This window comes from Lotus japonicus, chromosome 6 (assembly GCF_012489685.1).
Source record: "Lotus japonicus ecotype B-129 chromosome 6, LjGifu_v1.2".
NCBI classification, from domain to species: Eukaryota; Viridiplantae; Streptophyta; class Magnoliopsida; order Fabales; family Fabaceae; genus Lotus; species Lotus japonicus.
In genome coordinates, this window is record NC_080046.1 from 54,053,143 (window position 1) to 54,081,081 (window position 27,939).

At 35.4% G+C, this 27,939-nt stretch overlaps 2 protein-coding genes across 3 annotated transcripts; both read left to right on the forward strand.

Annotated features, from left to right (window-relative positions):
• Positions 1-1,434: 1,434 nt before the first annotated feature.
• On the forward strand, positions 1,435-12,149 carry LOC130723653 (receptor-like serine/threonine-protein kinase ALE2). 2 transcript variants are annotated; one of them, XM_057574762.1, is made up of 20 exons: positions 1,435-1,973; positions 2,891-3,007; positions 3,099-3,224; positions 3,305-3,553; positions 3,648-3,782; positions 3,922-4,056; positions 4,180-4,314; positions 4,422-4,544; positions 4,642-4,782; positions 5,042-5,131; positions 5,844-5,969; positions 6,370-6,573; positions 6,672-6,743; positions 6,838-6,948; positions 7,046-7,150; positions 8,587-8,958; positions 9,037-9,330; positions 9,697-10,089; positions 10,425-10,668; positions 10,887-12,149. In XM_057574762.1, exons 1-20 carry the CDS (start codon positions 1,883-1,885, stop codon positions 11,536-11,538), a joined length of 3,915 nt encoding a protein of 1,304 aa, XP_057430745.1. In that variant the 5' UTR covers positions 1,435-1,882; the 3' UTR covers positions 11,539-12,149. The 2 variants fall into 2 exon arrangements, with proteins under 2 accessions (XP_057430745.1, XP_057430746.1); XM_057574763.1 differs by having other exon boundaries at positions 6,838-6,939.
• Positions 12,150-17,205: 5,056 nt separating this feature from the next.
• LOC130723657 (WD-40 repeat-containing protein MSI4-like) lies at positions 17,206-22,610 on the forward strand. The gene is made up of 15 exons (XM_057574768.1): positions 17,206-17,560; positions 17,652-17,715; positions 17,920-18,006; positions 18,104-18,166; positions 18,419-18,484; positions 18,582-18,656; positions 19,445-19,520; positions 19,631-19,820; positions 20,151-20,232; positions 20,518-20,591; positions 20,710-20,821; positions 20,927-21,001; positions 21,097-21,173; positions 21,814-21,913; positions 22,315-22,610. The coding sequence occupies exons 1-15, from the start codon at positions 17,286-17,288 to the stop codon at positions 22,420-22,422; spliced, it is 1,524 nt and encodes a 507-aa protein (XP_057430751.1). The 5' UTR covers positions 17,206-17,285; the 3' UTR covers positions 22,423-22,610.
• Positions 22,611-27,939: the final 5,329 nt, after the last annotated feature.

Below are 27,939 nucleotides of genomic sequence, written 5' to 3' on the forward strand. Positions count from 1 at the left end.
TTATATCTCTAAAAATTAATGTTAACAACTTTTTTAGCGATTTAATTGTAATTTTTTTACTTTTGCTAAAGAGAGACGTCATACATAAAAAGTATAACTTTAGAAGTTTAAGAAAGTTAGTCATACTTATAAAATATGAATTATCCATCTTTGAAATTACATTTTTCATTTGCACCATTTTAGTGATATTTAAATGAAACTACCTCAATTGTATAAAAACACCCTTTTAATTACTCTATGATTTTTAGAGACTAATTTTTCTTTTATTTAAATTATATAAATTTATCTGTATTTTTATTTGGTTGTACATGAAAATAAAAATGATTTTTAGTTATTATATTAAATTTTAAAAATAAAGAATTAAGTAAATAAAATAACATATTTTTATAATAGAAATAATAAATATTTTGTTTTCTTCTCATGAACTTCTTTCCTTGATTAAGAAAGTCCTAATATCATAATGATCATTGAGTTGGCCATTGGCCAAAAAAGATCTTTGGGTACCATTGCAGTGCTGCCTGAAATCCACGGACTAATAGTTAGGCAATAATCAAACCTGGAAAAGTCTTTGGATTATGCAAGCTAGTTGAGCTTCCATTAAACACTTAATGGGGGCCCATTGCTTTTTTCTGACTTCTCATCATCTTCGGAATTGATTTTTACTTTGTGCACTGATAAAAATGATTCTAAAGTTCTGCACTATGGTCCATTACAAAGGAATGCCACATGGGTGCCATATTTTTCACCTATCTTCTACTAGTTGAATTAAATGCTATCAGATTTTAAGTTAATTCATAAGAGAAATTTTACTCATATTTTAATTTCAAAATATGTGTAAACATATCTTTCGACTTTATATCGCAGAAAGCACGCAGATCAATTGACACAAAGTTGTTCTAAAATAAATAGATGTCTCAAGTTTGTATCTACATGAATATAATTATCGAGCTCAAACATAATTATCTCAGTGGGTGAATGATATTTGTAATTCAAACCATCACGAATGGGAATGAATTTGTCAATTCTTTCTTGCTAAAACATCTTGGTGTTTCAAACCACAAATGTGGTTGGATTGGATCCTTTCTTTTTTCCCTAAACAACCTCTCATTTAAAACTTGTTATAGCTACTAATAACTTATTTTGGGGATCATTTATTGTGTGTTGCACAAGTTAATCAACCATTAATAATATGAGGGATCATGTGGAGGTAATTAATGGAAGTATCAAAAAATAGGATTCAGACACGTGGCACACCCTGTAATCAATAAATCACTTTCAACAAGAGAAGATGAAAAGCAACTAGACAACCTCCATTGGACTGAAATTAAACAAAGTTTGGTAATTTTCACATTAAACCATAAATAAATCTAACTTTCCCCCTAAAAAATTAATAAAAAATAAATAAAATATTCTTAAAAATTAAGAATGCTCTGTTTTTCTGAGTTTCTCTGTCCCACTCCAACTGCTTCTCTCTCAATGAAGGAGAAGAGGCTCTGTTGATTCACCTTTTTCCATTTCTTGAGTTTTCTTCAAGTGACAGTGGATTGTGATTCACACAAAGTTCATATTTTGAAACTTACCAACTCCAGTGTAAATATTTCAACTTAACTCTCTTCTTCCTCTGCCATGGAAGCTTCTCACCTCTGTCTTTACCAATCCCTGAGCTCTTCTTGTTCTCAAGATATACCTGTTTTTGCTCTTACCCTTTTCACCATAGACTGTTCTGGCTTGATCCTTAACCTTCCTTCTCATTGTCTTGGTGTCACTACATCTATTTAACCTCTATTTGTTCTTGCTTCAAGTAATCAACTTGCAAATCTGTAATTTATTACCTATTTATTGTTTTGAATCATTTCTGAGGAGGTTGAGTTTGAGGATTGATATGAAGATGGGGATGGTGGTTTTGGCACTGATTCTGCAGCTGGTGAAGCTCTCTATCATTGGTTTTGCTGTGGCAGCTCAAGGACCTGAAGGTGGGTACATAATCTTCAATACTTTGTGTTCAGATTAATATTCTATTCTCACTGACATGATCAAACTGATGCTTGGACAAGAAGAACTTGATCTGGATCATCATGCATGGGTTTTAAATGATCATTGCTTTGTTTGCAATCAAATTATTGGTTTAGATCTTCATAGTTAGAGCTAGGACTAGGATCACCAAATGGGGCATCTGATTTCTTCTTTCTGCTGTCATCTTACACTGCTTGCAAAATCTAATTGTGGTTTGAATACATTGACAATATGGCAAGCTGCCGGTTGGTTTTGATTTGAATCCATTGTTGCACCTTCCACTCCTGTTCTTCTGAGCTATTGCCAATATTACTGAAGCACATTGACTGCTTACCACATATTCAGCTGATAAATACTGATTTGTCTATCTGTAATTATTCTTAGATCATACAAATTTGTTATGCATATAGGTTTTACTGGTTTGAGAAGGTTGTAATTCCAACAATCATTGCCAGACCAAAGAGGAACTTTTAGTTATAGTGAGGATTGATTTCTTATTTCTTTAGACACCCATTATAGGAAGCTAGTGTTGTTCCTTAAGAATCCAATGGTCTGCAATATTTGATTTTTTATGTGTGGAAAGATGAAATCTAAATTCTATAGAATTTCCTCTCAATTGGACCGAGATCTTTTACTTCAATTCAAGATTTAATTATCCAGATACACCAAAAAGTACAAATCCAATAATAATAATAAAAGAATGAAATGGCAAGATTGCAAGTTGTTATATTTTACAGAAGATGTTGCTGGTGTTAGCTCATATTGTCTGATAATTTGATTTGATAATTTTGAGCTTGCTGAATATTATTTTATTTTTGTAATATTCCTTTTCTCCTATGGATTTTTTGGCTTACCAAATGATTATTTTTTCTTTAAGGGTCTCTTATATCCCCATCTCCAGCATTCTTTCCTGTCATTCATCCCAGAGGACCAGGTCCTATCCATCATGGACAGTCATGGGGAAAAAGTGCTTCAAGCCCTTCAGAATCAGATGGTATATCTAATTCTAATATGGATAGCATATAAAATAGGTTTGAATTTTGAGCTTTCTGAGGTTGATTATTCACTTGTGTTCCTTCTTTCAGGGTTTGTTACATTCCCATCTCCAGCAACCTTACCTGTGGATCCTGCCCCCAGTGAAGCACCTGGTCTTTCACAACCAAGAAATCCAGGGAGAACCATGGCCCCAAGCTCTCCAGATGTACCAAATGGTAATCCCACTCCCTTAGTCCATTAGGTCATTTGGGAAATTTGCATAGCCTGACCAAAAAATTGGGTTTTCTCTATCTAGGGTCATTCTTGCACCCTCCAGTTACATCACCACCTCCTACATCAGCTCCATCTCCTCGGAAGATTAAAGGAATTGAACCTTCCATATCTCATAGTCCTAGTCCAAGCACCATAGCATTAGCACCATCACATAAGGTATTTCCTTCACCGCCTACCGCTGAAAGGAATGTGCCACCATCCATACAACTAAGTCCACCTCAAAGGATAGCACCTGCTGTGAGGCCTCCTGAATCCACACCAATTGCTCCAGGTACATGGCTGAAGAGTTTTTTTATTGGGGGGGGGGGGTTTACCTTCCCATTCATATTGACCCTTATTCTGGCTTTCTATTGCTTCTTGAACAGGTCCTTTTCCAATACCTTCTGGCAATTTCCCAAAAGTTTCACCGGCCAGCCAACCGATTGAACATGGAAGTTTGCCTCCTAAAGTTGATACAAGGAATGAAAATAAGTCTCACAACATAGAGCCAATTTCACCAGGTTTGTGATAAAAAGTCTTTTCATGTAATTAGAAGTTAGAACCAATTGCTCCAGGTTCACGACTGAGAGGTTTCTTTGATGGGCATACCTTCCCATTGCTATTGACTCTTATTCTGGTTTTCTATTGCTTCTTGAACAGCTCCTTTTACAATACCCTCTCGCAATTTTCCGAAATTTTCACCGGCCAGCCAACCAATTGAACATGGAAGTTTGCCTCCTAAGGTTGATACGAGGAATGAAAATAAGTCTCACAATGTAGAGCCAATTTCACCAGGTATGTGATAAAAAGTCGTTTCATGTAGTTAGAATTCTTACTGGATGGTTTTCCATTTCATTATCTCCAGTTTCCAGTTGTTATTGACACAAAAATATGCTTTTGCATTGAATATTAGAACAGCTCCAGTTGCAACACCTTCTGCCAATTTGCCCAAAATTTCACCAGTAAACCATCCAACTGAAAATGGAAGTTTGCCTCCTAATGCTCATAGAGAGGGTCCAAATAAAGGGCAAACGCCGGAGTCCATTTCACCAGGCATGTGATGAAAGTTAAAAATCTTTCTTCTGAAATTTCCTGGAATTATCTTTAGCTTCCAGTTGCAATTGACATGAAATTAAGCTCATTTATTGCATTTTGAACAGCCCCTGTATTCAATATTCCCAAACATTCCCCGGTGAGTCAACCAACTAACCATGGAAGTTTTCCTCCAACTGTTCATAGAATGAATTCCAGTACAGGTCACACATTGGAGCCAGTTTCACAAGGTAATTCTAGTTGGTAGTTATAACTTTCTTTTCCCTTCGTTGCTAATTTCCAGCTGGTACTAACCCTAACCATGCTTTTCTATGTCGTTTTGAACAGCTCCACTTGCAATACCTTCTGCAAATTTTCCAAAAAATTCACCAGTCAGTCAGCCAACTATTAATGGAAGTTTTCCCCCTGATGTTCATGATAGAACTGCAAATAAGGGACATACCCATACCCCAGAGCCAGTTATGCCATGTATGTATGGTCTTATCAAATCTTCTCTAGAATTCAACAAACTTGTTCTAAAATTCTTATTCCATTAAGGCACATAGTCTAATGCCTCGACACCATGGAAAATGGAAAATAACCAACCAGTAAGCCATACTATTTTAACAAAAATAACTTCATCCATATTATCCTATTTAATGAAAGATGGAAAAATATCTAATTTTAATTTATCAGAGTTGATAACTTTACTTGTCTCATTGTGATTTCTTTTATTCTGTTCATGCAGCTCCAGTTCAATCACCAACAAGCCCATTTCCAGTAGATCCTCCATTGGCCTACCCTGTCATACCAGTAGCATCTCCTTCCAAATTACCAGGTGCAAATTTTGAGAAAGGATTTTGTTCTATCATCTCCCCATCCTCTAGCTGATTTGTTGTTTGTTTTAAAATATACTGTTACATTTTTCTGTTACGTCATTTAACTTCTTTGTTTACACGCTATTTATAGTTTCTCTACGCCACATTTTTCTGTTACATTTATAGTTTCTCTACGCTACAAATGATAGAGGTTTGAATTACTATTGCAGTTGATAATCCAGAAAGAGATATGATTGCATCTCTATCATATAATAATATGACAATGAGTTGAGAAATGGGGATTAGATATCTTAACAATCAAATTGAGATAAAAAATGCAGTAATGATTGATGATACAAATGTTTCCTTAATATGCCTAATTTTCACTCCCTGCAAAGTGGAAAAGTAAAAGAATGGTTATGAGGCTCTTAAACAGTTAAGTTATTGTTTGATTAGTTATGTATGCAAGATATTCTTGGCTTTTCCAAAAAAATGTATGCAAGATATTCACTAAAACTGAACATAGCATAATTGTTACTAAATTTGGACCAACTAAAATCTCTTCACTCGTAATTAGTTTTGTTACAACTATTAGCAGTCCCTACTGTAGCTATCATTCTATTGTGTTCAGCACTTGTATCTGATTACTATTTTCTCTTGAGATTATTAGTGCTATTGTGAAATCAGTCTTTGATTCCTGGAAACTTAAATGACACAAAACATGTGGTGCAGATCCTGTTATCTCTCGTGCATTAACTCCTTCTACAAGCTTCAACTGGAAAAAAGGTGGAGAACCAGTTTCTGCCCCTTTGTACAAAACACCGAAGCCACTACCAGCTGCACATTCCCCTGCGCATGGTATATAAGTTTACATCGAACTAGTTTTAATTCATTGAAAATTCATACTAGAGGATTGCCCATAGTACTAACAGTAAAATATTAAAATATTTCCCTAACAACACAGTTCAAGCTTCAAACTTAATAAAGTAATGTTGTCCAAGATCAACTCTCCCAAAGATGGAAGGTCAAGAATGATTTTATGTCAGTGACACCTTTCTTTATGGAATGCACAATGCACTAAACATTTTACCTTTTGTTGAAATTTAATTTGGTTATGATGAATGGAGATGGCAAGGAATGAATCATGACCAGATAAATTGGTTATCACAGTGGCACTAAGATCTTGTCAAAAACAAATTCTCTTAAAACATAAGCTTTTTGGTGCTCAATTTAATTATATATAATTTTTATGTTGAAGCTCCTACTGAACATAAAGCAAGGCAATTTCATCATGCTCCTAAGCCACTTACCTCATCTCCTAAATCTCCTCCCAATGAAGAAGATCATTCTCCCTCTTCACCTTCGACCACATATTATAAGCATCACCATTCAAGGAAGACAATCATCAGCCCAGCTCCTGCATCATCATATTTGGTTTCTCCTCCCGTTTCAAAACACCAAGGTTTGGTTTCTTTGCTGATCCATTGAATTGTGCCACAAATCAAGCCTTTTCATTGCACTTGATTATATATTACTTTTTTGTTTGGTTATTTTTTGTAGGTCAACCAACTCCTCCCTTATCACCGCCAAAAAGTGGACGAAGGCATCACGCTCCCCCACCAATGGACACAGGTACCTATATAAGTATGGTGAACTTTTAAGATATTTCTTCTGAGTATAAGTAAATAAAGGGAATTTCAATTGCTGAATATTTTCTGCATGCTAGGTTCTTCAGTTTCTCCATTCAACTTCCCTATTCAATCACCACGGAGCCAGGTTTCACCAGCTCCTTCTCCATCATTCAAAATATTCCCCCATCCAACCAAAAGTAAGAAAGGTATTCCATACTTTATAGTTTTTACAAACATTTTCAATTTTGTTTTATTTTCATCTACTTATCGTTTGCATCCATTCATTGTGTTTGTTATTGCTAGTTCCATTTCATCCTCCAAAAGTCTCTCCTTCTCGGCCTTCTTCCAAGAACAATAAGAAGCCAATTCCTCAAGTTCAAGCGTTGCCACCCCCACCTCCCAATGAAGGTTAGCAACTTGAATTAAAAAGGATTTTTTGTTTAGAAATTAATTGGTATAAAGCTGTACATAACTGGACATATATGCTAGCCTAATCAACTACTTTTCTAAAATAAGACTCAATTTTCAGTAACTAATAATCTACCCTAGTAGCAGAGTAGTTTACAATTATTACAAAAGTAGGTAATGTAGGTGCCAAATGACAATGATTAACAAAGTAAAAGTAGACTGTTCAAGATGCTAGGACCAATGACATGAAATTAGTAGTTTCTGACTAGGATCACCTTTGTCATGCTTGGTGAGACAATAGGGTATGTTAAAAAGTACTACTAAGCCAAAGTGAGCTCTTGCGTGAGGGTGCGTATTAGAAGTATAATATAAAATCACTTAGAGTCCTTTACCCAATAGCTTATGCTTTTGGGATAATTGGTTCCTAACAAGTAGCGGTGAACCCTCAGGGCGCTACGCTATAGCGCGCTATTAACAAGCCTGATTTCAGCACATGGTAGTTGAGCTTGTACATTGTCCACACTTGAATCCAAAGTGGGCTCTTGCGTGACAGTGCATGTTAGAAATATAATATAAAATCACTCAGAGTCCTTTACCCGACAACTTGTGCTTTTGGGATAATTGGTTCCTAACAAGTACCAATATCCACCATTAACAACCCTGGCTGAAATACCTTTTTTTTTAGAATAATGAGGGAAACAAGGATCGAACTCTAGATCACTTAGTCATAGAGGCTCTGATACCGTGTCAGGAACCCATTATCCCAAAAGCTTGGTTAAAGGACTTAGAATGATTTTATATTATATTTCTAATATCTTACTATAATTGAGAATCGGTTGAGCCATATAAGTTTGGGAAAAACTATTCATGTCATCCCCCCACCTATTCTCATAATCCCCTTTTTTCATTGTCCCACATTTATAACTGCTGAATGTATAATTTGTATTCCACAATCTTAAATGCGGTGTGTAATTGATTTTTTAGACACTCCACAAACATAAATGCGGAATATTGTGATGGTGAGGGTAGGTGGGGATGACATGAATAGTTTTTCCCTATAAGTTTGTGGAGAACACAGCAACTGTTGGGGAGAGGGCCATGAGAAGGAAGATCCAGACAGTGGAGGTCAAGACAAATTGAAGGGGACTGGTGGCTGGATGAATGGAAGCGAACCACACTGCCACATGCTGTGGGAAAGGAGGTGCAGGGGGACTTTAAATGGTTGGCTGGTCTATAGATGGTACAATGAATATTAAAATTTAAACTGGTAACAGAATAATTTACTACTATTACAATGATTACAAAAACATACAGTGTGGGAATGTGTTATTTGTTTAATCTTCTTAATGCAGGAATAGCTGCTAATACTATATCTGTAATTTTTTGGACTGTGCTGACTGAATTGATGTTACTGAAATATTTCTGCTTTTTTTTAGATTGTTTATCAACCGTTTGCTCAGAACCCTATGTAAACTCTCCACCTGGAGCACCATGCAGATGTGTCTGGCCCATGAAAGTCGGCCTTCGCCTTAGTGTTCCTCTGTATACCTTCTTCCCTTTGGTTTCAGAGCTTGCTTCTGAAATTGCCACTGGGGTTTTCATGACGCAAAGTCAAGTTCGCATTATGGGAGCCAATGAAGCAACCCAGCAACCAGATAAAACTGATGCCCTTATTGATTTGGTACCACTCGGGGAAGAGTTTGATAACACTACCGCGTTTTTAACTTCTGATAGATTTTGGCATAAAAAGGTTGCAATAAAAGCTTCTAACTTTGGGGATTATAAAGTGTTATATGTGAGCTATCCAGGTATGTAAAAATTCTTAATTTGTTGTATTCTTTTCATGAATTTTCTTGTCAGAATTTTATGGGATTCTTTAAACGCAGGTTTACCTCCGTCTCCTCCTTTGCCACCTTCAAGCATTAACATGATAGATGGTGGTCCATATTCAATTGATGGCAATAATGGTAGGACAATTAAGCCCCTCGGGGTTGACATACCGAAGAGGCAGCAAAAAGGTGGACTTAGCAAGGGCGTGATAGCTATTATTGCTCTCTCAGTTTTTCTAGCAGTTGTTTTATGCTCTGCTGCTGCTTTGGCCGTTTTCAAGTGCAGAGAGCATGTGAGTCAATCAACATTGACACCACCGGTTTTGCCTTCGTCTCTTACTAAAACACCAGGTAATGCAATTGATAATTACTAATAATCTGGTAAATTAATGCATTTTCCCAGAAAACAACACTATATCATACCCAAAAAGAAAAGAAAAACATCGTCTTTACGAATTACAAGCCATATTTTTAGTATTTGTCTCATCTAATTGAATTAGTCAGACAATGGTTGTCAGAATTCTATGCATAAAATAGAAAGATCAGTTGCAATAATTTAAATAATCAAGATAATTTTGACAAGTATGGTATTTTGAAACTGAATAATTGCAGTCCTATAATTTTGAATGTTTTCCCATCTCCCAATTTGCGTCAATTTGATTGTTTTATCATTTATCTCAGCCGTTTTTATTTAAGAAACAAACATATGATTCACAGGTACCGCCAGGTCAATAGTTGGAGGTGTGCCTGCTTCAGCTTCATCATCTTCATTTCGATCTAGCATTGCTGCTTATACAGGATCTGCTAAAACTTTCAGTTTGAAGGAGATAGAGAAAGCCACTGATAATTTTCATGCTTCCAGAATACTAGGAGAAGGTGGTTTTGGGCTAGTTTATGGTGGGAACCTTGAAGATGGTACAAAAGTAGCAGTCAAGGTTCTCAAAAGGGAAGACCATCATGGTGATCGTGAATTCTTATCTGAAGTTGAGATGCTTAGCCGCCTTCACCATAGAAATTTGGTGAAGTTGATTGGTATATGCTCAGAGCTCAGCTCCCGCTGCCTGGTTTATGAACTCGTTCCAAATGGCAGCGTGGAATCCCATTTACATGGTACTTAAGTTTGCTTGATTCAGCGTCATGTACAAGTCAATTGTTTTTGGCTTGTTTGGTTTTAGAAAATACTTTTTGAGTTTTAGTTATGTTTTCACTTTTCATTACGAAAAAGTCACTTCCCCTTTTCAAAGATTTGTGTAGGAACTAGTGAAAATAATAAAATGTTATTTTCTCTAATGTTCAACTATTTAAAAAGAGGAAACAAAGGAACAATAAGGCGGTAATTATGTCTTTGAAAGAGAAAACCAAAATGAAAATAGAAATCTTTTGCTCAAATCAAACATCTTTAGTTCTTTAATATAATGGTCTTCTTGTATTTGGTCTTTTGCTAGGAGATGACAGGGAAAGAAGCGCACTTGATTGGAGTACTCGGATAAAGATAGCACTTGGTGCTGCTCGAGGTCTGGCTTACCTGCATGAAGATTCAAGTCCTCATGTCATACATAGGGACTTCAAGTCAAGCAATATCTTGCTGGAAGATGATTTTACACCAAAAGTATCTGATTTTGGATTGGCACGGACAGCAGCTGATGGGGAGAACAGACATATATCCACACGTGTCATGGGAACTTTCGGGTACATAGTTTTCTAATATTATTGTTTCTATTTTGGAAACTACTATCTACAAGTTATCAGCTGGTATCATTATAATAACCAAACTCTTAATGTTTCATCAAAATTCATGGAAATATCTCCATTCGTAGTCATTGGAAAAGATTGTAATTCCTTGTTGAGTTTTACTATTATGCATTCCCTGATATATATTTCCTTTCATATTTGAAAAACCAACTCAGTTATGTGGCTCCGGAGTACGCAATGACTGGGCATCTTCTTGTGAAGAGCGATGTTTACAGCTATGGTGTTGTTCTTCTTGAGCTTTTGACAGGAAGAAAACCAATAGACATGTCACAACCCCCTGGTCAAGAGAATCTCGTCGCATGGGCTCGTCCACTCCTCACAAGTAAAGAAGGATTAGAAGCATTAATTGATCCATCTCTAGGAACTGATGTGCCATTTGATAGTGTGGCAAAAGTTGCAGCCATTGCTTCGATGTGTGTACAACCAGAGGTATCAGACCGTCCATTCATGGGTGAGGTTGTTCAGGCTTTAAAACTTGTTTGTAATGAATGTGATGAAGCAAAAGAAGCAGGTTCAAGAGGTTCTAGCCGGGAGGATTTATCTGTTGATTCGATTACTCATCTAGATAATTTCCAAGGCCATTTCTCAGACACCTACCATGATTCCGAAGTTGATATTGAAAGAGGGTTGTCAGCATCAGACTTATTCAGCTCATCAGCAAGATTACGAAGGCAGGCATCTGGATCATTTAGAATGCATTCTTATTCAGGTCCTCTCAGAACTGGAAGAAGCCAGCAGTTGTGGCAGATAATTCGAAAGCTTTCTGGTGGTAGTGTCAGTGAACATGGACCTATGTTCAAGTCATGATCAGGTTCTTACGGAGAGTCATAGCATTTTTTGAATTTTCATTGTGCATGTTGCTCTCCCTCGCCTCAATCTGTTAATCTGCAGTTCGCAGTTCTGCTTGTGGCATTGCTCTTCTGCCTGAACCCTTTGGATTTTGACCAGAGAATACCAGCAAGTTGTAAATAGGATGTGACATGAGCTAACCTGCAAAATCATCTGTAACTGGTACTAACTGTGAAGAGAAGAAGCAATGTAGGTCTAGCTTGATAGTATAAGATGACTGAAGTTGGGCTTTACCAGGACCTCCATTTTCAAATACCACATACAAAATATAGTGCTTGTTTGGATACAAGGTAGAAACCACGGTGAAGCCAAAATCATGATGGACAGTCACAAACGCTAAGGGAAGTTCATTCTGTCCACTTTGATTTTAGCTTACCCTGATTTTTCACCAAGTATCCAAACATGTAGTCTTTGCAGTTGCATCATCAATCAATAGTATCCAAACATGTAGTCTTTGTAGTGTTCTAATCGTTAGTACACTCACTTGTATTTAGAGGATGATGGTATGGAATATGGTTAATTGGTTCCATTCTATGGGACTTTATATATCATAAATACATTTCTGAGTTTACAGGTTTTAACATTTTTTATATATAACTTTATGCTGATACTTCTGGCCTTCTGGGATCATTTGTATTTGGATAGCAAAGCATAGTGTAAGAAGTACAAAGCAACATAGAGAGGGAGTAAAAGGACAAAAATCAATAAAATGGAATACTTGTTGTCAGTACTAAGGCCATAGCTCAATAGAAGTAAAAACGTATTGATCTCAAAGTAAACAATGACATTTATTTACTACTAGTAATTTAGCTTTTGTATACTAGTTACTAGTTATTCAGTTAAATTATCAGTTGTTCAAAGTTGTTTACCACAGTTAGCAATTAATTGAGTCCTTTTGTTTCCATAGCATGAGATGCGTTTAATAGTAGTGAGATAGAGACAGAGAACGAGAGAGAATAGAGGGTCTGAAGTGGAATGTGTGGAAGCCACTAACAAGTGACATGATCAAATGAATAATGTAAGCGAGTGATTTTACCACACTAACAAATTTAAAAAAAAAAAATGAAGAAAAAAAATTGCAAAAGTCCTTACTTATTTATTGTAAATCTTATTGATCCACCTAAGATTATTTTGTAAATCTCTCTGCTAACAAAATAATCTCTATCACCTCTTTTGTTAATGGAGGTAATGGGGGTTGGATTTTTGAAGGAGTAGTTTATATACTATATTTTGTTTATTTTTTCTCACATATACAAGAAAAACATCATTATCAATTAATCCCTGATTTTATAAGTGAGTTTGATTTTAGTTCTTGGCGAAAATATAATGTTTAGTGGCGGTCATTTTTATAATTACTGGCTATTTTTTACCGTTACTAAACGTCATTTTTCTGTCAAAAAATTAAACTCACTTACAAAATCAGAGATTAATTTTACCATTAAACCTTATTTATTTCTTGATGGAGAACAAATAATAAATAGTTTTAGTAAAATTGAACCACACAACTAAGTGAGAATTGAAAACTATAATTTATTTTAAAGCCAAACTATTAATTTTTTGTTATCTTTAACTCATAATCCTCATTTACATAATTATTGGATTAACTCTTAAAATTCATAAAAATAAACTAATACACAGAAAATCAATTGCACTAAAATTTAACCTAAAAACATGTGAAATTTTGAAAGATCTACATTCCACTTAAAAATAAAACTACTAAAAGTATGATTTTGGTGTGGGAAGGGGAATCAACCAAAAAAGAAAAACCACCAAAAGTAACGACCACTATATCGATTTGTCCCTCAGTGTGAAGGGATCACATGAGTCTGTCTTGCTTGGAAGGCAATCTCTTCCCTTTCTAAAGGTGCAATCCATATAAGCTTTAGCAAATGGCGTGTTGTTATTTGATTTTTTGACCCAATTGATTGAATTGAAGGAGCATCTAATTGAAACGATGACCAATCTCTCTCCCTCTTACCTGCATCCCAACCTCACAATTATCGCGATAAATAGAGACTTCCTATTAGCCAATAAGTTAAGCCTTATTTGGAGGACTGATGGCGATTATATCTCTTTATGAATGGGGAAAAGGTCACTTTAGTATTGCCTCATCAAGGTGGGCAATAAGATTCGTTCTCACCGAAGACTGATCAATATATGAGCGAAATGAATTCAACCTTCTCCTAACTTTGTGGCGAAACACTAAAAGAAGAGGATCGAGAAACACGACGATAAGATTTGTTCAAATATGAACTATTGATTATGTTATACTATAAGAAAATGTATTTATCATAATAAAATGCATTTATCTTTGGAAATTTTGTAATAAGTCGCTTTAAAAATGTTTTTAACCAAAAAGAAAAGAAATTAAACAATAAGTGAAGTTTTAAATTCTAATATTTTCTCCAATATACAGAAAACACAAACACACATTTATGTAAAAAGGGGGGAAATTGGTTACGACAATGAGAGTTCTATTCGTTATATTCTCGTAAAACCCTAGCCCCGTAACCTTTTTCCAGCCCTTTTCACAAAAACAATCAACCTCCCCCCAGGAGGTTCTTCCATCTTCATGGGGATTTTCCTACCTTTAGAGAAGTATTTTCCCACTCATCCATGAGATTTCTCAGTACTCTTTGTAGTATATTTCTCTCTTGTTGCTTCATCCCTCCTTCATGGTCACCACTCACCATATCTTATTCCCTCCACCGCCATATCCATTTCCGAACTCTCTGTGAGGTGTTTCATACATTTGATGGCGTCACTTCCTTCTCATATGTGAGAGACCACAAATCTCTTCGTAGGATTTCTCTCAATTGTTTCTTTCTCCCTCTTTCACGGTGCCATTCCTTCTTACCTCCTCCACCACCTTTATGTTCGACCTCCCCAGTGAGGTATTGTCCTCTTTATGGGGTTTTCATACTCCTAATGGACTCCTTTCTCTCTCATTCTTTAGAATATTCAGTCCTCTTTGCAGGATTTCTCTCCGTTGTTCATTTCTCTATCCTTCGTGGTCATTCACCCTTTTTGTCTCTACCGCCGTTTACTTCTTTGTTATTTCCCTTTTTTTTCGTCATTTTTTGATGCCCTTATTCACCTCTCCTTGCATCAGACCGCCGTCCTCCCTTGTGGTATAGCGCGACCAGTTCATCATCTATCCAAAAGATATAGCTGCAGTGCAAAGCCGATAGTGCGTAAAAAATGAGGCAACAGAAATGAAGATCAGATAGAGACTTGTATTTGCCATAATGGTTAGTCGTTATTTTTTTTTTGTGTGGTTTTTTTTATTGGTTTTCAGTTTGTTTTCATGTCTTTGTATGAATAACTATATTATGAATTGCATCCAGGACGAATCTGCGTTAAGGAAGAGGGGGCAATCGCCCCATCATGATTTTCAAACCATGATGGGGCAATTGTGTTTTTCATGTTAAGGGAGAGTCTACAATTGCCCCGTCATGATCTATAGTAATATGTTGTGTTTTTCATATTACAACTTTATATATATATATATATATATATATATATATATATTTCACATAACTTAAAATTTCTGGATCTGTCACTCATTACATAGTTATAAGTTTAAGCATTATGAAATCAATCTTTAAGAGATTGTAGTTCTCTTTATGTGTAAATAAAGTTAGTTAGCTCATGAAATTTGATTTCTTTTCCTTTGTAAAAAAAAAAGTAAAACAAGAGAAATGTGTGATTTCTTGATTATGATTAGATATTTACAATGTACAACTAAAATATTGGTATGCATTATTTTTTGAGTTTAATGAATATGCAATATTGTTTGTCACGTAGGAGAGAGAGTTACATTCATTTTTTATTTTAATTAAAATAAAAACATATTTGCTTATTTGACGGAATTCAAATGGATGTCACTGTAAAACTATTTTACACTGATAGTGCATATCTATTAAATTCTTATTTTTTGTTGAAACATTCTCCTACCGATTAGCGTGCAACCAACTAGAAAATACGAGTCACAAAATAAATATATAATATTTTTAACATATGTACTTTTTGTTAGGTAGTTATAGAGTCAAAGATCAACATTACAAAAACTAACCAGAATTGCCTCCTATTAATGGTGGTTTGAAGTGGAGAGAGAGCACCCATTGCAAACTCCTAGACAACCTCTTCCCCTTCCATATTCTTCTTCCTTCTCCTACCACCACCTTCAACCTCCCCCTCTCTACTCAGGGCCGACCTAAGGGTAAATCTCCCCCTCTCCACCCAAGCAAGGGCTTTAAGCCTCCTAAAAAAAATTTACAAAGGAAAAAAGGCCTCAAAAATAAAAGGCCCTAAAAAATCAAGCATTAATACTAAGTCAAAAAAGCCCCAAAAAAAGGCATCACTTTAAAGTTGGATTTAGGCCTCATTTAGTGTTGGGCCGACTCTATCTCCACCATCACATGAAGTCTTCCTTTACTCAAATCCTTTCAATCTCACATCTTTTCAGACAACCTCTTCCCCTTGTCCATTCTCTTAGATTCTCATTTCAATCTACCTTGTATGGTTATGAAATGGTTTAGATGAGGCACTTGTAATGTGATTGATCTACTGAGCGTTTGAAAGCTCAGTAGTCAGAACCAACAAACTTTCAAATAAGATATTGGAGAAAAATCAAATAACTTGATGTATGAAGAAAATTAACCATAATTATAGCATTTACATCATATCTAATTGTGTTTTTTATTTGGGTTTCTGCTTGTTTATGTTTTGGTTCCTTTAAGTAGTGAATTTGTGAGCAAGGCTTGTGTTATACTATCTAATTTTGTAGCATACAATATTACTCATTTATACTTCTCTTATACTTTTATAGAGCGTGTCTTTTTTATGCAAGTGTCTTATGACCACCATAGTGATATTATTCTAACCATCTTCTAGAATAATGAGAGTGTACTTAAACACTAAAACAATACATGTTTTTTTCTCTTACCTCTATTAGTTTTCTTACAATGTCTTTCAAACCTAGAATCAACATGTTGGTGGGCGACATTCTCCAAACCAACAAATCACTCAGTAAAACTGACTTTATTTCTCTCTTCTTATCACACTGCATCCATTGCTTTTACTATAACTTGTGTTACTTTATCACTTCTTGTATCTACATTAATGAACTTTGATATTCTCACACTCTTGTTTCTCTTACGTATCATTTTCACTTATTTTTCTCCATATCTTTCTTATCTATTATATCACATCACTCATTTCTCCTTCCTTCATTTCTATATCTCTCTAGAGGTGGAGAGGTGAAAATGTGTGTAAGCCAGTGTTGTTAATAGCAGATAACGTAGCGTAGCAGCAAGCTCAAAAAACACCATTTCGAGCGCTATAGCAGCAAATAGCGGACAATAGTGGCAAATAGCGGTGAATCCCCAGGATGCTACGCTATAGCGCTATCGAGCCGCTATGGCGCGCTATTAACCAGCTTGGTGTAAGCACCATTTTCCTACATTTATTGGTGTGTGTATCCAACATTTTTCAAACTAGATTCTCCCTCTTGTAAAAAGCTAAATCAAAAATTAAATTTTTTTAAGACACGTATATCATTTCTTTTATTGAGAGTTAAGATCATCCATTCGCATTCCCATATATATAGGCACAAAAAGGACAATCACAACAATAAACAATAGGGTTAGAGTAGCAGCAGCAAGAGAGAAGCAAGAGTGTGTTCAGAGAGTGAGGAAGAAACCATGGAGACTCCAACTCCTCCATCTCAACAAGGCGTGGTGAAGAAGAAGGAAACCAGAGGCCGAAAGCCAAAGCCAAAGGATGACAAGAAAGATGAGCATCAGAAAACCCCCAAGGAGACCAAGAAAGCTCAGCAACAACAGCACCATCATCAGCAGCAACAGCAACAGCAACAATCTTCTGTGGATGAGAAGTACACACAATGGAAGTCTCTTGTTCCTGTCCTCTATGACTGGCTCGCCAACCACAACCTCGTTTGGCCCTCTCTCTCTTGCCGGTTCCTCTCTCTCTCTCTCTCTCTCTGTGTCTAGGGTTTTCAGTTTTTGATGATCTTGTTTTATTCTTGCTTGGTGTTGATTTTTTGACAGATGGGGTCCTCAGCTGGAGCAAGCTACCTACAAAAATCGCCAAAGGCTCTACCTTTCTGAGCAGGTAATGCCAATGCCCTTTTGATTCTGAACAGAAAGATTCAACCTTTTCATGAAATTGATTGTGTTACTGCTTGTGTAATGTAATGCCAATGCCCTTTTGATTCTGGACAGAAAGATTCAACCTTTTCATGAAATTGATTGTGTATAATGTAATGTGAGTGTATTGAAATAGAGGGATTTGATTTTTTGTTTTTTGTTGTTGTAGACTGATGGTAGCGTTCCGAATACTCTGGTGATTGCGAATTGTGAGGTTGTTAAGCCTAGGGTTGCAGCTGCTGAGCACATTTCTCAGGTGGGGTTTTGTTATCTTATGTGGATTATTGTTTGAATGATGTTAGTTTGATGTTTGAGATTCAATTAATCAGCTAGGAGTTGTTTTTTTCTTTCAGTTTAATGAGGAGGCGCGCTCCCCATTTGTGAAGAAGTACAAGACCATCATACATCCTGGCGAGGTATGCATGTTCACATCTTAGTTTCACACTGAATGACATACTGAGAAGTGGATTCATTTCAAGCATATATGAAGATGAATTAATATTAACTCTGTTGTTTAATTTCCCTGGCTTTGATTTTTGAGATTTTGGCGAGATTTTTGTTTATTTATGGCTACCCATTAATGTTTATACTGCGTTGAATTTCATTATGCTGATGATAAGTGTGTTGCTGTTTGCTGGCTGATATGATCCTCTTGCTCCATTTTGTAGGTGAACAGAATTCGGGAACTGCCGCAGAGTTCTAGGATAGTAGCCACTCATACTGACAGTCCTGATGTAAGAACTTTACAGTTTGCTTTGCTCTGTTTATTCCTTGGAATTAGTTTGATTTCCTGGCTCTGTGGTTCCTTATTTGTAACTCTTCAAATGTCAGGTCCTTATTTGGGATGTTGAAAGTCAGCCTAACCGCCATGCAGTCCTTGGAGCTACAAACTCTCGTCCGGATTTGGTATGACTGTTTGATTGAGCATTAATATTCAATGACATCTGTCTGTGTTGTTAAGTTCAAAATAATTTGTAACATGGGATTGAAATCATTAAGTAAAGCAGATGTACATGCTCCTATATTTTTCTTATGAGAAATAATATGTTTACATCTTTCTCAAAAATATGATCTTGTGATGTGAGTTAGATTCTGCTTTTGATAGCTCTCGGGCTAGACCTCCTATCACAAAGTTTTACCAGAGGAGGGGAAAAGAGAGCGTGTAAGTTAGTGGTTAGAGTGGTTAGAATAACAGACTTTGAGTGGAGGGAAAGTTAGTATTCAAATGTATAAATAGTGGAACTGTTATTCAGTTAGGTAGTTCGTTCCAGTTATTAGTTGTTTGGGAGAGAGTGAGTCTCTTGAAATACTCACCTGTATCTGCTTCTCTGATTCGTATTTGGGATTTAGGGTTCCTAATCAATAAAATTTCCCAATTCATTTCTCCAATTTATCAGCTTCACTTTCGTTTAATCGCCTAGTGGTTAATTATTTCAGTTATTTGTGGGTGTGGCTCTATTGAACTTAGTGGGGTCACATTGTTGGGGCAAGAACAGGCCTTACATGCAAAAACTTGGAAAGTCAGATGGATATTATCAAATTGACCTTTCCGCATTGAATTATGTGGCCCCGATCTTTAGTTTTTTCGAACTATTCATTATTAAAGAAGCTCCATGTGCAACGTCATTGTTATCTTTTTGTTATTTGGCATGGTTGATGCTTCTTGATATATTCACATAGAACTTCTCTTGCAGATTTTAACTGGACATATAGATAATGCAGAATTTGCTCTTGCGATGTGCCCAACTGAGCCCTATGTGCTTTCTGGAGGTTGTTATTAACTTTTTGTTTAAACTTCAGTTAGTTTTTTGTTTGTTTCAGATCGTGGTTATTTCTTCATGTGATTGTTCTATATCTGAAAGCACCAAGTTACATTACAGGAAAGGATAAAACAGTAGTGTTGTGGAGTATTGAAGACCATGTAACATCTGCCTCAGACTCCAAATCTGCTGGGTCAATTATCAAAGGCGAAGGTTACGACAAGACTGCTGATGGCCCTTCTGTTGGACCACGAGGTATCTACCGTGGGCATGAAGATACTGTTGAAGATGTGACTTTTTGTCCTTCTAGGTAATTTGCATGGAACAATTTCATTCTTCCGTGCTTTTCTTCAATGAAGTAGATATTCTCATTTTACTGTTCACCTTACTTCAGTTGAAATTTAGGGTGTCCTTTACTCATTCTGTTTCTTAACTTCATATTATTATTTAATGAGCTAGCTATACCTTTTCCAAGTTTGTCTTGAGAAGGGAGAGGAGCGGAGGGGCATGAAAATGTTCTATTTGTTTTTTTAATTTATGTTTTAGGGATCTAGTGTATTTGCACTATAATAGCAGCATGAGTTAAATTTGTACTTCATGAGACAACCATATCCTCCTGACATATCTATACATGCTGTAGTGCACAGGAGTTTTGTAGTGTTGGAGATGATTCCTGTCTCATCTTATGGGATGCACGTGTTGGTTGTAGTCCTGTGGTGAAGGTATATGCTTTATACCTCAATCATGTATTTAAGTTTGTTTTCTTTTATTATTCTTTTCATATAAGTATGAACTTGAAGGCATGTTTTTTTGTGAACAGAATACTTTTTTTAGCTCACTGTTTACTCACAAACTCATAAGGAGTGCATGACATTGTGGTTAAATTAACTGGGCAACTATGTATCTATCTCTCAAGAGATCGCTATTCACTGTGAATTGTAATATCTTGTCTCATATATATACATATTTATTTATTTATTTATTTCCCTCTCTGAATTTGGTTACAGGTTGAAAAAGCTCATGATGCTGATCTTCACTGTGTTGACTGGAATCCCCATGATGATAATCTGATTCTTACTGGGTATGTTCTGCTCTGGTGTAGTCAGCATTATCATTATTCAGCTACTATATATCTTGTTATTATGAGCAAATTGGTGACGGATCACATTCTCATTTGATTGGTCACCACATCTCTCCAGATCGGCAGATAATTCTGTTCGTATGTTTGATCGCCGCAATCTCACCTCTAATGGAGTTGGGGCACCTATTCATAAATTTGAGGGTCACAAAGCTGCTGTTCTCTGTGTTCAGGTAATTTCCTACATGCTTTCTTTTTCCTCATGAATTCTTCATGCCTCCTGGCGTTATATTATTGTAACGCTGTAACATATGCTAATCACTGCTTGTTTAATTCAGTGGTCTCCAGACAAAGCATCTGTATTTGGAAGTTCAGCAGAAGATGGTCTCTTAAACATCTGGGACTATGAGAAGGTGCAGTTTCAGTTGGATAGTGTGTCACTGCTTTCTTGAATCTTGCCACTAAGATGCCTAGTGTTGACGCCATTTGTTTTTGTTCTGTAATGCAGGTTGGTAAAAAGATCGAGCGAGCAGGAAAATCAATAAATACTCCTCCAGGGTTGTTTTTCCAACATGCTGGTCATAGGTATGAAGCTATTGTCTCTTTGGTGCACTTAAATATGCTTAATTTATTCTTACCACCTAGATCTGTAGCTGAGCTTGCTTTTTACTTAGATTATTTAAACTTCTCTTCAGGCCATTTTCTGAATCTGAACCTCATTTTTGCTCTTTATCTGATGTAGCTCCTAATTTTCTTATATTACACCTTTTTGGGGTTTTCTTGGTTGCTTATGTTGGTAATTATCTATTTTTAATATCTTCATCTGTAATTCCCCATCACATTTTGGTATCAACTTCTTGATAAAAATTTCTCAACATCGAATATAAATGGCATAAGATGTCTAATGATTTTACTTTGATCATAGATTCACGGTCTTGTAGTAGTATTTTTTCAGAATTCCTGATGAATACTTGAACTAATCTCTTAAGATATCACCAAGCTAGCGGTTGTATTGTGTAGCATTGTCATTCTCAGGAAGCTTTCATTAAACTGCTTCACTTTTGCCCTTGTGATTTTTTGATCCCATGTTGTGGAAGGCACATAACACTAGACTTTCTCTTAATCCAGGACTGATTATTTTGATTGTATTAACTTTTTTGCATCAAAATAATTTACTGGTCCCCCTCCTGTCATTATTGTTATTTAAAAATTTCTACTTTTGCAGAGACAAAGTAGTTGACTTCCACTGGAATGCATATGATCCATGGACGATTGTCAGTGTGTCTGATGACTGTGAAAGTACTGGTGGAGGGGGAACATTGCAGGTATGGATTTTGTTTTTTTTCCATCTTTTGATAGTAGAAAACAATTCCTTACATAATTTTCATACCATTGAATATGTTCCTTGTGGAAACAACATATATCTGGGATGGCCAAATTTATTGGTGCAGTAGTGGCCTAGTGGGTAAATATAAATTTGTTGGAAACGACATATATCTGCATCGGAATATCTATCTCAAATTAATGCATAACTAATATGAATATTGAGATCATATTAATCTTGGCCCCATTAGTTACTGGTCAAAACAAATGGTCAATGGATCATTGGTTTAATGTCTGATCTGGTCACTGGTTCCAGTGCAGGTTTAACGATTGAAATGTGTTTATTGGCCTGTTTTTTTAACATAAATGCTTTTGGCTGATGCATTCATATGTATTTGTGCAGATATGGCGCATGAGTGACCTGATCTACAGGCCAGAGGAGGAGGTTTTGGCAGAGCTTGAGAAATTTAAAGCTCATGTGGTGGCGTGTGCTTCAAAGTCTGAAAAATGATATACTTCATGTGCAAATGAGTTAGATTATTTTGTGGTGTTGTATGATTTCAATCATACTTTGGATGTTTCTTAGCTTTTTAAACCACCCACGCGTGGGAATGTTAGAGAGTTGGGAATATTGGATTGCAGCATAGAATTTGCGGAGGTTTATGTCCCTCAAAATTATTATACCGTTGACTCTTTTAAGGTGATCCTTGATAAATTAGTTAATTAGTTATGTGCATGCTGCCTGCTCAATCCTCCAACCAATGAACACATGTGTGGGAGGGTGGAGTTGGGAGAATGCTTAGGCTTCCTTTTAATTTCTCATGATCCTTGGCTCATGTAGCACCAGACATGTCTTTTGTGGTTGGCCAGGAGATGCTTCTAATCTCTTGATGCTTTGGTTTCTCTGGTAACTAGTAGAGTAACCAGAGTCTTGCACAGATCCGGCGTTTCCGCCGTCAAATTTTCCAAAATTCACTGCATTCACAAGCTTCGTAGCCCGTCTAAATAAGGTTGGACGGTTCAGATTTAATTCTATTTCAGGTGTATAATTAATCTCTTTTAATGGTTATGGAGTGATGATGGCAGTGAATTTAGGACTGTAGGAAATCCTAATCTGCCATGCATACAAATTTAATATATTATAATTTTTTTAGATGTGTCTTTAGGTTTGCTTAAATAGTTTGTGTGCTTGACATGTTTTAAGGTATGAACAAAAGAACAGAGCAAGAAAAAAGGAAGGCATGAAAAAGGTGTTTATATCTCTTGACTTTTTTTTCCTTTTTAATTTGAGTAATCCCTTAAGTAATTATACTTATTGATTTTGATGTTTGAGATGTCGTGCAAGTTTAAATACTTACATGTCATCTACTCCCTTTCAAGCATGTTTTGACATGGTAATTGATTTGAATTTGAATTGATACTAAAGAAATTTTGAATTGTATGGCTGACTTTTAAAATTATAATGATTTTGCTGATTGACTTTTATTATTTTAAAGCTTTAGAAATGTTTGACTTTATAAAATGTCAATGAATGATAAATATTTGGTTGGTATTCTCATTGCATAAGTCAGCGTTAGGAAGCATCTGAACATTACTCCCTCCGTTCCTAATTATAAGACCTAGTTTCAAAATTTTCATGTTCCTAAATATAAGACCTCTTACAATAATCTAACAAAAGGTTTTGTATTCTTCCATATTTACCCCATCACATTAATTGTATGTTTTCAATTCCAAAGTTACCACCTACCATTAATTACTACTAATCCAAGTAACTATGACTTTTGATATAAATGCAATAATTATTAGTGAGAGAAAATGACAAAGGGTAAATAGGGAAGAATGTATGCATTTTTAAAAAATCAATACACTAATTAGTCACATTAAGTGTTTTCTTAATAAGTGCAATTTTTTGGAATAAGTCTTATATTTAGGAATGAAGGGAGTATTATTTTTTTTTGTTAAAAAGTCCACACTCAATGTTTTGTCTTAGGCATGAGAGGTGTTAAGCTAACTTTTGACGCGGAGTAAGTTTTAATTCAAGTTTTAATAAATGATATGGAATATTAAAAACAAGAGTAGAGTTGTTGAGGCTTTGAGAGTGACTTGAGGCACTATTCCCCTCCTTAACAATGGGAATATAAGTTTTCATTTTCAACATAGAGACAAACATGTTTTCTAGAGCATTAAGGAGTACTCTAGCTGTCGGTGAGATGATATCTGTTTGGTGCATACTTGCAATGTTTGCGGAATGGTTGGCTAATTTGAGTACATAGGCCACAACTTTTGACGTTGTCATTTGAGATAGACCTTTGGTTAGTGTTTATTTTTTCCACTTCTCAATCATGGAGGATTGTTGAGGTTTCTATATGCCCAAGGTGTTCCTATTGTTGTTTTGTTAGTTCTTCTTGTTTGGTATCTATAACCCCAATTTTATTTTAGTAACATTTCTCTTTGTATACGTGTTGATCTTGAAGGGAAAAATATTTTAATCAAAACTTGATAATCGTGTGAAGGCACTATTGAAAATGACATGTGTATGTCAGCATTTGTGATTTTAGGAAATTTTGTATTTGTTGATAAAACTAGCTAGTTATATTAGGACCATATACGACAAGATTTATAATCTAATTATACTTTGAAGATTTAGATTTAAGATGTAATGTTAAGCTTGCTACTATTATATTTGCTGTTTGCCCAACTCGACTGATAGAGAACATCCCAACTTTTAGATGACATAGACAACGATTACATATCTTATAGGATTTTTTTACTCCAATGGTAATTATTGTCCAAAATATTTTATTTAGTCATATTTTATACAATTTGAATTTGATAAATTTAAACGTTGAACTAAAATATCCCAACATTTATTAATCTATTTATTTGCATATATGTACTAGTCATGCCCAAAAAACTAATCAATGATAAATCTAGAACACTTAATTGACCGATTCTACCCATTCCATGGATATATGTACTTTGGCAATTGTCAAAACTCAAAAGAATCAAATTAACAAGTATCATCATGTCCTTGTTCTTTTGATTCTCTTTGCAAGGAAACACCGATCACATGATGAATAAATAGATTGTACTAATCAAGGATGTATATAAATGCAGCAGAATTAGCCATTTAAAATAGAACAAGAATTCTCAGAGCATCATGTAAATACATAACATTTTAGGATTAACTTACCTTGAATATTTGATCTTGAGACATGGCACAAAATATTAGAATTTGTGAATCATAAATCTACCCCAAAACTACGCCTCTTAATTTCAATTGTAGTACTATACATTAGAGTTTATCTTAAATCTGTTTAGTTGACATTATTTGTATGTGGGATTGTGTGTCACCCGCATATACTTATTCCTGTCCTGCATATTATATATCTAAATGTTCAACCCTAGACACAAGTGAGTATGTTAAAAAATCTCACATTAACTAGAGATATGATTAAATATGTGAGAATACAATCTTCACCTCATATGTTAATTTTTGAGATAGAGTTGTATCTTCTAAATTCTAAGAAATGTAAACTAGAATAGAATGGAATTGCCCACTAAACTCCAAGAGCGGCTTCAAGGGGGGTAGTTTGTGGCTCAAGAATCCTATGCCTATGGTTTGCTCCTCTATACGCCAAAACCTCACATCAGTGAGACAGTGACATCAACACTTCTATGACTGTTTTCATGATTCACGTACTTTGCTTTGCATTTCAATGTTAGCTCAAATCATTACATTCTAAATTTCTATATTAGCATATATATCTTTGATTAACTTTTCTCATTATCGATCAATTTTAAAACGCAAATATATAAACTGATTTTGACTTCAAATTAGTTGTCATCCACTGAATTCATATATAAAACTAGTATAAAATGCACAATTTTGTTGTTAGTTCTTATTTTCTCTATGCGTGAACTGCATTTGATGTTTGAACACTCAATTTTAGAGCAATTTTAGACAATCACCAAGTGAAAAGTTAAAAATAAACAATAAAACATGATTTGTGACGGTCTAAATCTATTATAAACGTTAATGTCGTGGGTGTCGATGATTGTTTTGCCGTTCACGAAACATTAATGTATTTCTGCAAAAAAAAAACTAATTTGCTTACGAAGGAAAGGACTATGAAATGAGGCAAAAGGATAAGGAAGGGAAGGGGGAATTGCTGAGCTGCTTATGGCATCTGTTTTGGATTTGACGAGCATGATAGATGTAAAGTTAATTGGTGATGTAAGGCACAGCAAAGTGAGACCCAACAACAATTGAGCTATATATATGATTCCAATCCTATAAAGCTTTTGTACCCATTCCAACACAATCATTCTCAGATGAATCAATCCCTCACTGTCAAATTGAGGTAAGATGTATATGATCAGTCTCAATCATCTCTGCATGGTTTACACAAAAGTAAAAATCAGGCAAAGATTTTCAATAGGTAAAAATTGTTTAATTATTATAGTGATGTCATCGATTCCTTCTCATTATCACCACATATTTGACCGGGAACAGTGATCGGATCGATTCAATCAAATTATTGCAACAATGTTGATTGAAGAAAAAACGACGGAGCTCCATAATGAAGGTGATTGAGGAGAATTTTGAGTAGAATGACGGAAGGGGCCTAAAATCGTCTACCGTCGTTAAGCTCAAGAAGGTTGCTATAAAGACACTCTTATGCCTAAATTAGAGGCAATGGAGTTTGAGAATTTCTCTAAGTGTTGGAATAAGAAGTGTGCAAGTACCTAGCTACATGCTTCACACTTGAGCATGGCCTTTTATACACGTGTGTTGAGGAGGTCTTGAAGATTGTAATGAGTGTTTGGCGTTAAAATGAATCTTAGTTGTTGGGTTCCCTGCTATCTTCAGATATCTGATGGTTGAGGATGCCTCGTAAGTGAGATCTAGAGTCTTGAGCTCCACACCTACATTTGTTGTTAGGTTGAGGAGTTCGTGATGAGACGTGTTGAGGTGATTCAAACACCTTGGATGGTTAGGTCCAAAAGTGGGTATGTAGTATTCGTAGGGGTAGGTGATCGTACAAGTCACTTTGAGAATGGTTGTGATTGGAGAAGATGCTCGATCAAAAGTGGATCTCGGTTAATGAAGGCATGGTCGTCGATGACCTAGTTATCAAAGGTGTAGTTATAAGAGGTTGACCGAGTCAACCCAAGAACAAATAGCGACATGATTTGCCTGGAAGTAAATACAAGTGGACTTTGTACCATTATCAAGCTCATGTGGCTAATTACTATAAAGTCGTGCTCAAATTATTTTTTTATTCTTACAGATGTTAACTTGTTCAGGATACAGTGACGGTCTCTTCCAACAAATGACTTTTCTGGGGTTCGACCTTGTGACCTTACCTTACTGAGATTTAACTTGTTTATCACTGGACTAACACTTTGTTGATGTAAATTATAGGTAGTTGAGAATAAATTTATTTGTTATTTTTAAATTGAGAACAAATTTGTTTATTTCCTACAAAGAGAGTATTGTGTTCTAGGCTACTACTCTTGCAAGACACGTGATATCCTGGAGAGAAGTTTTTTCAAGCTTCAGCGCTCAAGAAAAAATTTCACGGCAATTGATGTGGAGTAATAGTAGATTCTGGTTTGACTTGTGATTAATTAGGCTTTGATAATGGTGCATTATCCCTTATATTAAGCATTAACCAAAAAATGTTGTTCAATTATTTAGAATTACTGTGTATAATTTTATTAGTAAGTTGTCGATATGTGATTGATCATGATTTTTTTATATAGTTCTCTTGCTCCTAGGTAGGACATTGCATTAACTAGCTACCATCTGCACTCCCTTCTATGATTTCTATAGCTTCTATGAAGATCGAGATGAGAGTCCATGTCTCCATGACATGATAATCATAAATAATAGTTTCATTCTTAATTTTTCTCAATTAATTTGCTTTACAATACTTGATTTATAATTAAAAATTTGGGCTCTTATATTTGCTATTTTTTTATACTTAATTAATCTTGTAATTCTAATTCGAAAATAATAGTG

What these genes read in the sequence shown, in the direction of transcription:
- LOC130723653 (XM_057574762.1), top strand. Translation starts at nt 1,883, where the DNA reads ATGAAGATGGGGATGGTGGTTTTGGCACTGATTCTGCAGCTGGTGAAG. An exon ending in CATAGAGCCAATTTCACCAG is followed by an intron (nt 3,783 to 3,921) that starts GTTTGTGATAAA and finishes CTTCTTGAACAG; the next exon opens with CTCCTTTTACAATACCCTCT. An exon ending in GTTATATGTGAGCTATCCAG is followed by an intron (nt 8,959 to 9,036) that starts GTATGTAAAAAT and finishes CTTTAAACGCAG; the next exon opens with GTTTACCTCCGTCTCCTCCT.
- LOC130723657 (XM_057574768.1), top strand. Translation starts at nt 17,286, where the DNA reads ATGGAGACTCCAACTCCTCCATCTCAACAAGGCGTGGTGAAGAAGAAG. An exon ending in GTTGTAGTCCTGTGGTGAAG is followed by an intron (nt 20,233 to 20,517) that starts GTATATGCTTTA and finishes ATTTGGTTACAG; the next exon opens with GTTGAAAAAGCTCATGATGC. An exon ending in GTGGAGGGGGAACATTGCAG is followed by an intron (nt 21,914 to 22,314) that starts GTATGGATTTTG and finishes GTATTTGTGCAG; the next exon opens with ATATGGCGCATGAGTGACCT.